The sequence below is a fragment of the Panthera leo genome, chromosome B2 (genome assembly GCF_018350215.1).
Source record: "Panthera leo isolate Ple1 chromosome B2, P.leo_Ple1_pat1.1, whole genome shotgun sequence".
Lineage (NCBI taxonomy): Eukaryota > Metazoa > Chordata > Mammalia > Carnivora > Felidae > Panthera > Panthera leo.
This window is the reverse complement of record NC_056683.1, coordinates 1,478,815-1,489,110: the sequence shown is the minus strand read 5'-3', so window position 1 is coordinate 1,489,110 and position 10,296 is coordinate 1,478,815. Positions and strand designations below refer to the sequence as shown.

The window sequence follows — 10,296 nt, the reverse complement described above, 5'->3', positions numbered from 1 at the left end:
AAAGAGATATTGAAAAATGTGAAACAATAGCCACAAATTTCTAAGACACTTGAAAGAGCATTTCATCCATCACAAATAAATATAGCAAATCTGTAAGAAATGAACACGTTGACATCTTGATGTATTTATAGGAAAGTGAGATGGGCTTTGTGCTCTTTCCCATGTAAACTGTTACTTGAGCAGTGCATCCCGCTTACGTCAGATTTCTAAATCTGCCTTCCTTTCCCATCCTGACCCCACATGGGAAGTACCATTCAGCCCTTAAGTTAAAACAACACAGAAAAACCTTGCTAAAAAATGGTCAGTGTTTCATCAGGTAGAACACGTGGATGCTGAGCTGAGTTGTGGCTTCGCATCTAAGACGTGGTGCGGGCGAGTCTGAGCGTGGAGGGGTGGGGGGGCGTTGGTGCAGAACCGCCCGGTGAAGTGATCCTGAGCGAGTGTCCTCTTTTCATGCCTTCGCTTCCTCATCCCACAGGGCAGTTCTGTGGTTAAGTGAGTTGACGTGGCAAAGCCTTGGGCTACTGGGCAACGCCCTGGGAATGAGTCCCTGAGCAGCCGGGTCAGGATGGGCTCCGGGGATCCCAGTCAGGGAAGGGCCCGAGAACCGGGAGGCACCAGTGCGCGGAACCCCGGGTGCTGGTGGTCAGTCCCCGACGACCGACAGGGTCTGCGAGGCCGATCCTGGGGCGAGGGCTGCCCCCAAGGTGCCGTCCAGCTCGTGGGTTCTGCGCGCCGGGTGGATTCTTTTCTTGTGTCCGGTCAGATTGGCGCTCACCCGGAACGCTTTCCCACACTGCTCGCACTCGTAGGGCCTCTCGCCGGTGTGGACGCGCTGGTGCCCGAGCAGGGCCGCGCGCTGGCGGAAAGCTAGGCCGCACTGGCTGCAGGGGTAGGGCCTCTCGCCCGTGTGGATCCGCCTGTGCTGGGTGAGCACGGAGCTCTGGGGGAAGGCCTTCCCGCACACGTCGCAGGCGAACGGCTTCTCCCCGGTGTGGACCCGCTGGTGGGCGGTCAGGTTGGACTTGCCGCTGAAGGCCTTCCCGCACTGGGGGCAGGCGAACGGCTTCTCCCCGGTGTGGACCCGCTGGTGCACGGTGAGGCAGTGCCGGTCCTGGAAGGCCTTTCCGCACAGCCCGCACGGGTACGGCCTGTCCCCGCGGTGTCCCCGCTCGTGGGCGCGGCGCCGGCACTCGTGCCGGAAGGCCCTGCCGCACTCGCCGCACCGGAAGGGCTTCTCCGGGGCGGGGGCCCCCCGGGACCCGGCCGGCCCCGCGCGCGCGTGCACCCCCGCGTGCTTGCGGAGGTCCGAGCGGCGGCGGAAGGCCCGGCCGCACTGGCCGCATGTATACGGGCGCTCAGCTGAGTGCACGCGCGCGTGCTTGGCCAGGTCGGAGCTCCCGCGGAAGGCGCGGCCGCACTGCGCGCAGCCGAACGGCCTCTCCCCGGTGTGGGTCCGGCCGTGCGCGGTCAGGCAGTGCTTGAGGCCGAAGGCCTTCCCGCACACGCCGCACCGGTGCGGCCGCTCCGCGCTGTGGACCAGCCCGTGCCGGCGCAGGCGGCCCCTGCTGCCGAAGGCCTTCCCGCACTGCGCGCACGCGTGCGGCCTGTCCCCGCCGTGCTCCCTCCTGTGCCGGCACGCGGCCGCCCTGCTGCCGAAGGCCTTCCCGCACTGCGCGCAGCCGAAAGGCTTCTGGCCCGTGTGCGTGAGCAGGTGCGCCGCCAGCTGTCCGCCGGTCCTGAAGGCCTTCCCGCACTGGGCGCACGCGTGCGGCCTCTCCCCGGAGTGCACGCGCTGGTGCAGGACGAGGTCCGAGCGGCCGCGGAAGCTCTTCCCGCACTGGGCACATGGCCGGGGGCCCTGGGCCGGGCGGGCGCTGCGCGCTGCGGGCCTGCCAGTCCCCCCGTCCGCTCCTGGCGACCTCCTCGGGGACCCAGGCTCCGGGACCCAGACCCCTCCGCGCTCCAGGACACGCTTCGCCTCCGGCCCGCGGCGATCCCCGTTCTCAGGCCGCGTGTGGTCCGCCGACACTGAAAAGAGGAAGCAAACACCGGGGCGAGTGGAGCCGGGTCAGGACCGGGTGATCTGACCGCCAAAGGCTGGGGCGGGTTCGGTAGTGGCAGGTTCCCAAGTACCGCGCTGTTCACACTGAATAAACCTGATGAAGATCCTTGCACACCTGCTCGCCCCCCAGACTCTCCAGAGAAGCGAGTGGCAAATCCAAACGCCTGCCCACCTCAGGCAGGAGACGCAGCCTTCAACCCTGTCCCTCCCGGACATTGTACAAGTTACCCCCGTGGGGCCTGTCTGCGGTATGACTGCTGCTGGGGTAGGGCGGGGAAGGGGGGGGGGGGGTCTGGGCCGGCGCCGACCCAAGCCGGACCCCCGCTCCCTGGACTCCGGGCTCGTGCTCCCTGGACTCCTCCCTGGACTCCTGGCCTGCTCTCTGGACTCCGGACCGTGCTCCTTGGACTCCTCCCTTGCGTCTGGGCCCGGCTCCCTGGATTCCTCCCTGGACTCTGGGCTAGCGCTCCCTGGACTCCTCCCTGGACTGCTCCCTAGCCTCTGGGCTCGCACTTCTATCCAGAGCCCCAGCCGCTCAGGGGAGGGAAGGCGTGGGCACATGGACTGAGCCACTGAGAAGGAAAGTGGGCCACGGAGGGAGGGGCGGAGGGACAGAGGCAGGCAGACCCACAGGGGGCTGACATGCCCAAGTAGCACGAGTAGTGTGAGTAGTACGATAGTAGGTGTGTGTTTACAGAAGCCAGCAGGGGTTAACTCTTCCTGCTGTCAGTCTTCCCATGACCCCCGCCCTGACCTGTGCCCTCTACTTCTAGTGCCGGGTCATCAGCTCATTCCGGGTTGCTCACTGCAGCCCCACCATCTGTGTTCTACTCTGCTTCCCAAATCTTCTTTCAGAAAATAAGGTCTTATCACGCCACTGCTCCGCATAAAATAGTTCGGGGGCGCTCCACAGTGAACCAGACAGACGGGGGTAAAGCCTGCAGCTCTGGAGTGGGAGCATCTAGCCTGAAATCCTAGCTCCATTCGGGGCGCTCCACAGTGAACCAGACAGATGGGGGGGGGGGTGGAGTCTGCAGCTCTGGAGTGGGAGCACCTGGGCTGAAATCCTAGCCCCGACACCTAAGGGAGGTGTTGCATGTGTCTGTGGCCGGACCACCCAGGTGAGCACCGTGTGCATCCACCTCAGGGCTCAGAGCTGAAGCGTGAGGGGGACAGGGAAAGGAAGGGTCAGAAGCCCAACACGGGGAAGGTCCTGAAGGAAAGCTGGGCCCTGGAGTAACTGATCCACAGAAGGGAGCCGAATTCTTGGAGCTTTTCAGAGGACCACATCGCAAAGGGGCCTGTTGGATAGGGTGCACAGAAGCGATTAATGACAGGATAATTGTCCGATTTGCTGCTGTTTGTTTTCTCTCCATTAGGGTTTTCTAAGTGGACTTCCTCCAGGAGGGTGAGGATGGATGACGCAGCACTAAGAACGTACCAGAACCAGCTGTCACACGGCACACGGCTGGTGACTGGAGCTTCCCCGTCACTCACCTGGGAAGGAGCAGGTCAGGAACCCCCAGTCCTGCAGGTCCTCAGCGCAGGGCACGGCCCCTTGCTCCAGATGGGAGATGAGGGGTGGCTTAGGGCAGGCAAGGCCTGCTCGTGGAGAAGGGAAGTCAGTGTGCATAGCAGATCACCTCTGTCCCAACACCCGGCCTTGACCCTCCTGCTCACACCGCAGAGGAGAGTGTGAGCAGGGGGGAGAAAAGGGTGTACTCGGGGGGGGGGGGGTCTGCCAAGGTGTAAGCAAGCATGTAGGGATGACCTCAGAAAGGTCACGCTCAGAAGGGCAGAGGAGGAGACCCCAGGAAGCAGTCACTTGGTTGTATTTTCCCCGTTGTGGCTGCGAGGCAAGAATGAGGGCTCTGACTTTCACTGGGAGGCCCGGAGACGTCAATAGACAGCAAGTAAAGAGTAAGGACAGGAAAAAGGACTAAGCCAAGCACGGGGTGTCCTCACCAGCCGACAGCATGTTGCCATAGTTCTCCAGCATCACGTCGGTGTACAGGTGCCTCTGGGCGCGGGTCAGACACTGCCACTCTCCACTACTGAAGCACACGGCCACATCCTCAAACGTCACCGCGTCCTGCAAGGATACGCTCCCGCTGACCCGGAGGAAACCCCAGTCCCCAGGAAACAGACGCAGAAGAAAGGATTCTCAGGAGGTTTCTAGAAATGAAAGGTGGTTACTGTTCCACATATATTTGGGGTTGCGGTGGAAGGGGGCATAGGCTGTGCACAGCGAAAATCATGACCGGGAACAATCCACGAATGGTGTCATCCAACAAAATGTTCCTTGTGAGTGGAATGCCTGGATGGGGGGGGGGGGTGGTCAGGGAGCGAGTGAAAACGAGGCCGTATTCAGGACATGGTGCTGTATTTCCAGGAAGGATGGAGGGGCCTCAGCTCACCTGGGCCCCACTCACCGGTGTGGTATTTGCTCTTGGCCGGTCTCCGTGGCTTCTGTCGTTGGCAAAGGCAGGATGCTGAGGAGCCTGCAGGGCTGAGGGAAGAGAAATGAGTCAACTTGGCACGGTATTGGCGAGACCCTGTGCTTTCCTCCTCTTCCCTAACGTGCAAGTCTCAGACCACACCTTCCCCTCATTTCTCCAGCCTGTTTCCAGTTTGGGCAGCAGGCCGTGGCACACAGCCATGCTGACGGTAAATGCTTGCTCTCCCTCACCTACAACATGGTTTTCTGTGGTCGCTCTTCATCCTAGAATAACCTCACCTGTCCCCAAGCCCACATCACTGACTCCTGGCTGGTTCGATGACCTTCTTCCAGGATCTGAGTGTTGAGGTCACTTCCTCCAGAAGGACTAGGGATGGGGATGGATGGGGATTGGCCCACAGCTTGTTCCTTTAGGTAACTTACTAGCTGGCCTACCTCGGGCCATTTTCCCTTGTTCTTATTAGAGAAGCAGCACGTGTCCCGACTCTGAGTCTCCCGTTAGCTCCTGGCATGGAGCCACCGTCCCCTCACCGTGCTGCAGTGCACACAGTGTATGCAGCATGGGTGTCCAGGTGTCTGGGGCAGCCCGTAGGGCACCTCGGCCCTCCACCTCGGCCGGCCCACATAGCTGGCTAGGGAGCCCTAATTCACTCCTCAGGGACCAGCTCCACCTTTCCTTAGCTTGTGTTTGCAGTGACTAACCTTTCTAGAAAGTTCTTCAACACATCCCCAATCCGAGTCTGAGCAGTCTCTTTCAGAAGATACCAGCGAGATTGGTCACCAACTGATAAGACTCTAGGATCACCCTGTGGACTTAGGTCCCCAAAATTTCATTCCAATTTTACCAAAACTTCAATTTAGGAGCAAACTGGTTTCTTCCCAGAGAAATTTCCCAAGAACATTGTTCTTTGGTTTAGACCTGGGCTGTGTCTCAGTCCTCATGGGTCCTGCTCTCTTGTTCTATGTCTCACCTACGAGCCCATGCATTCTATGACTGTTGGTCGCACATGGTCCCACACCCATTGGGCTCACAGCAGAGGCAGGTCTGCTCTGCAAGGATCGTCATGACATCAAAAATGTAACCTCTCAGCTCGGTTTTTTGTTCAATCCACATTTTATTTATTTTCTTCTTTTTTTTAATGTTTATTTTTGAGAGAGAGAGAGATTGGATGTGAATGGGGGAGGGGAGGAGAGGATCTGAAGCAGGCTCTAGGCTCTGAGCTGTCAGCACAGAGTCCGACTTGGGGCTCAAACCCATGACCTGTGAGATCATGACCTGAGCTGGAGTCAGACACTTAACCGACTGAGCCACCCAGGTGCCCCTCAATCCACATTTTATTGTGAAATGTTTTCAAATATACAGAAAAGCTGAAAGAACTGTTTGGTAAACATCCACATACTCCCCACTCATGTTCCACAATTAATGTTTGCAATAAACCTCTGTCTGTCTAACTAGCCCTGTCTCTACTAATCCACTCGTCTTTGCTGAGTTTCAAAGTAATGAAGACATGAGCAACTTTACCCCAAAACACTTTCTCTCACATATCATTAACTGGGGTTCAGTATGTGTTTACATTCTTGCTTTTGAGTAAATTTACATACAGTAAGATACACAAGTCATAAGTGTGCCATTGGCTGAGTTTTGACAAAGCACAGCCCTATTTAGCCCAAAGTCCCCTCCAGAAATGTCCCCGTTGGATTTTGACTATATCTTCTTCACAGATTGGGAAAGTCATTAAGTCATAGTGGTTCTTCTTTTAAAAAAGTGTTCATCATGCTGTTTTTTTTTTAAAGTAGATTCCGTGCCCCATGGGAGGCTTGAACTCACGACCCTGAGACCAAGTCATGTGCTCCACCAACTGGGCCAGCCAGGTGCCCCCAAAGTTTTTTGAACTGTGGCAAAGAATATGTGACAAAATTTACCATCGTAAGCATTCTTAAGTGTATGGTTCAGCAGTGTTGAAAACACACAATGTGAGTCATCTCCACAACATTTTCATCCTGCAAAACTTAAACTCTCTATGCATCACACAACCTGCCTGTGTCTCTCCCTCCCCAGTCCCTGGTCACCACAGTGATTCTTAGGCTTTTTTAGCTTTAGATTTTGAAAGGTCAGTTTCTGCCCTCAAGTTAAAAATGAATCTGGGACACAGGCTGTGTGCTCACGACATGAAACTACCTTGGTCAGCTCAGGCTGCCCTAACAAAATACCCCAGGCTGGCTGGCTCACTTCTCTCAGTTCTGGAGGCTGGACGTTCAGATCCAGGTGTCGGCCCCTCCTGGCTTCCGTCCCTCTCCTCTCACATGGGGGAGACAGAGTTCTGGGCCCCTCCTCATATAAGGACACTACTCTCTTCATTGCCATCCTTATGACTTTATCTAAACCTCATTTCTTCCCAAGGCCCCACCCACCTCTCAATATCATCACACAGGGGTTCAGGGACATGTGCATTTTGAGGGGACACGTTCAGTCCATAACAAAACTATTTGTTAAAGCTGGGCACAGATAGTATCTGGGATGAGATTGATTCATTTATGATTCCTTATACAGTAGAAATGTCAGGATTTCTCCTTTGGAAGTGCCAATAACATACTTTTTTTTTCCTTGTAGATAATAAATACTAAAAGCCTACTTTTGAGGTGCCTGGTGCCTCGTCCTCTGTCCAAAAGTCGGTGCCATTCAGGGTCTGCCTGTAGGACTCCAGAATTGCTAAACGCCAGGCCCTGGGTTTTACTTCCAGCAGCCACGTCTATACAGTCTTGTCCACCTTCCTCTGCACATGTCCCATCAAAGAGCATTTCTAAACCCAGCCTCGCATTTTCCCAAAGCTTCACGACAAGACCTTTGCTCCTTCTTGGCCAGTTGTTTCCAGGTACTCATTCTATACCTTTAAAATCTCAGGGTTCCAAAAAGGTTACAGAAGTAAAATTACATACACTCAAAATTTAAACGTTGGTAAAACTCACGGTGGGTGGGGTAGGAGTTACTGAATTATTTAAGTTTTATGCACACATATATGCTATTTATCATATGTGTCAAGTTGTACAAAAAACAAGTGATTGAATGCATTCCATTTCCTTGATAAACTGCTCTGAAGTACCTTAAAAAACTTTTTTTTAAAGTTTATTTATTTTGAGAGAGACAGAGACAGAAGGGGAGGGGCAGAGAGAGAGGGAGAAAGAGTCAATCCCAAGCAGGCTCCATAGTACTGTCAGCACAGAGCCCGATGTGGGGCTCGATCCCACAAACCATGAGCTCACGCATGACCTGAGCTGAAATCAGGAGTTGGACACTTAACCGACTGAGCCACCCAGGCATCTCCGGCTTTGTAGAGTCTTTTATTATTTTTTCCAAATTTGATTTAAGATGAGGGCAGAAACTGAATAATTTAGTTTCTCTCAATACGGATCCAAGCCTAGTACAGAAAAAATAGAAGGCTTCCAATAAATGCTCAATAAGGAGATTTCCAGGCCCCAGGAAGCACCCTACCCACCACGCCCCTGCTCCGTTTCAGCTGCCAGGGCTCCTGGCACAGCCTCCTGTGCGCCTCACCTCCTTCCTGCAGGAGCTCGGCATCAGGGGCCGGCTGGTGTGGTCCGGAACTCCCGTCTGACAGCATCACCTGTCACAAGGCACAGAAACACTCCGGGAAGTTAGGAGGGAGGGGAAAAAGCTCTGGCCAGCTATGAAGGTTTGTCTGTGGACGTCAACTCCCAGAAATATCAAGAGGGGCGAGGAATTCAGGGACTCGTCCCTGAGGAGAGACAGAAAGGGCATCCCATTACTGTCTGTTACTGGAAAGCCTAGGTGGTCGCCAGGCCATCCAGGAAACGCAATACTTAACAGCAGAAAACCTTACCCCCCCCCCCCCCCCCCCCCCCGCATGCTGCAGACCCTCCTTTTCTCACCCCCAGCATCCTTCCCTGGCTTTCTGTGGTCTTCCACTGCTGGCCAGGTCGTTCGCTGGCTGGGCGAGGCTCCCGCCGTCAGTTCTGGCCTTGCCCGGACGCCACGGTTCGACGTAGCCTGGGGGACGCCAGCGGCCTTCTGGGACACACGTGTTGGTGGTGCCCGCCAGAGGCCCCCGCGGACCCCCAGGGCAGGTGCTATTGGGCTTCATGCGTCAAAACCTGCCCTGGACTCGGGGCCTATCAGCAGCACTGACCTCGCTGTCATCTCGTACCTTGTTTCCCTGCGTATTCGAGGGCAAGGGACAGGGAGGAAGCTGAACACCGCAAAAAGGGGGAGCCACTGAGGGTTCAGGACGGGGAGGCCAGCTGGGGATGTCGCGTGCCCGGGAATCCAGCCTCCTCCCTTCCCGCCTGGTCCGCATCGCCTCTCGGGGTCTCCCGCCTGTCTCTTCTCAGTACCGCAGTCAGAGAGGCCTGTCTACAACCTGGGCGGCTGAGTTCCGCTCCGCCTAAAACCCCTGGTGTCCAGTGTCCGCCTTGCTCATACACAGCGGCGCACAAAGCGGTGTAATCTACACGGTCTCACGACTCCCCTCCCAGGTCCACCCTCTCCCACCGCAGGGCCTTTGCACTGGCGCTCCGCCCCCCTCTCCCCCCCCCGCCACCCCCCCCCAGCTTCCCAAGGTATCCCGAGAAGACACACCCCGGGGCCCTGTGCTCCCCGGATCCCGACGCCGCACTCGCTGTGTCTTCGCCTGCTCAGCAGCTCTTCATCCCGCCGCGACGCGCGGGGCTAGGATGCGCACACCACGCGCCCCGCTAACACCTGAGCTCTGCCCACCGTGCTCGCAGAATCCCGGTCTACACCCGCGCCCGCGGCTCAGAGAGTGAATACAGGCAGGGGCGCGGGCGACAAAGACGAGCGCCGGGCGGCTGGGGCCACAGGAGCCAGGGGCGGGGCGGGGCAGGTGTGTGTGGGAGAGACTCGCAGACCCGGCCACAACCCTGGGGCCGCCCCTGGGGCGGCTCGAAAGCCCGCCGCTGCGTCCCCGCCCCGCGCGGGGTGGAGGCACCACTCTCCCCGCCCAGGTCTCTCCGGGCGCCCAGATACCCGGGCACCTGCGCTAACTCCGCTTTCTGGTCCTCCGGAACCACTTCCGGCGACTTTCTAGGAAGCGCCACTCGCTGGTGGGAAGTCGGCTCCGAGTCCCGCGGGGCCCCTCGCGCATGCGTCCCCGAGCCTCGCGCGTTCAGAGGCCGCGACCTCGGCGGTGGCCGGCGCGTCCGCACAGCGGTGATTTCGCAGGAATTTGGAGACAGAAATAGGTGAAAAAGTCACTTAATTAGGAACCCAGATCACGAGATAAATAATGGAATGCCCTTTTTCAAAACTTAAAAACTTCCTTGTGAAAATTTAAGCCTAGTTGGAAGTTTGGAGAAGGTTGGGAGAAGACTAATGAACCCGAATGGGCTCATCACTCAGACTTAATAAGATTCGGATTCTGGTTTGGTCTGTTTCCCTGCCGTTTTCCATGCGAAAATATTTTAAAGCAAAACCCAAAGATGCTTTTTCAATTTTGTGCTTTTCAGAATACATTTCTCCCCCAAATTTTAAAATTCTACTTAGTTAATATACAGTGTAGTATTGGTTTCAGGAGAATTCAGTGATTAATCACTTACTTACATACACACCCAGTGCTCATCACAAGTGCCCTTCTTAATGCCCATCTCCATCTAGCCCATCCCCCACCTCCCTCCGTCAACTCTTTGTTTTCTGTGGTTAAGAGTCTCTTATGGTTTGTTTCCATCTCTTTCAGAATGCATTTCTTAAAAAATATGGACATTTTCTGACAACTACAAT

General features: G+C 56.3%; 1 protein-coding gene across 1 annotated transcript; it reads right to left on the bottom strand.

Annotated features, from left to right (window-relative positions):
- Positions 1-646: 646 nt before the first annotated feature.
- On the bottom strand, positions 647-9,569 carry ZNF311 (zinc finger protein 311). Its single transcript, XM_042937465.1, has 7 exons — positions 9,139-9,569; positions 8,433-8,571; positions 8,077-8,146; positions 4,498-4,574; positions 4,031-4,157; positions 3,563-3,667; positions 647-2,031 (listed from the first exon to the last, which is right to left on the bottom strand). Exons 2-7 carry the CDS (start codon positions 8,439-8,441, stop codon positions 647-649), a joined length of 1,773 nt encoding a protein of 590 aa, XP_042793399.1. The 5' UTR covers positions 8,442-8,571; positions 9,139-9,569.
- Between the last annotated feature and the right edge of the window lie 727 nt (positions 9,570-10,296).

Bases quoted from the DNA above. Each gene is read 5' to 3' on its own strand.
- ZNF311 (XM_042937465.1), bottom strand. The intron at 4,158-4,497 runs GTGAGTGGGGCC...GTATCCTTGCAG, and splicing joins CAAGAGCAAATACCACACCG to GACGCGGTGACGTTTGAGGA. The intron at 2,032-3,562 runs GTGAGTGACGGG...TCCTCTTTTCAG, and splicing joins CCTGACCTGCTCCTTCCCAG to TGTCGGCGGACCACACGCGG.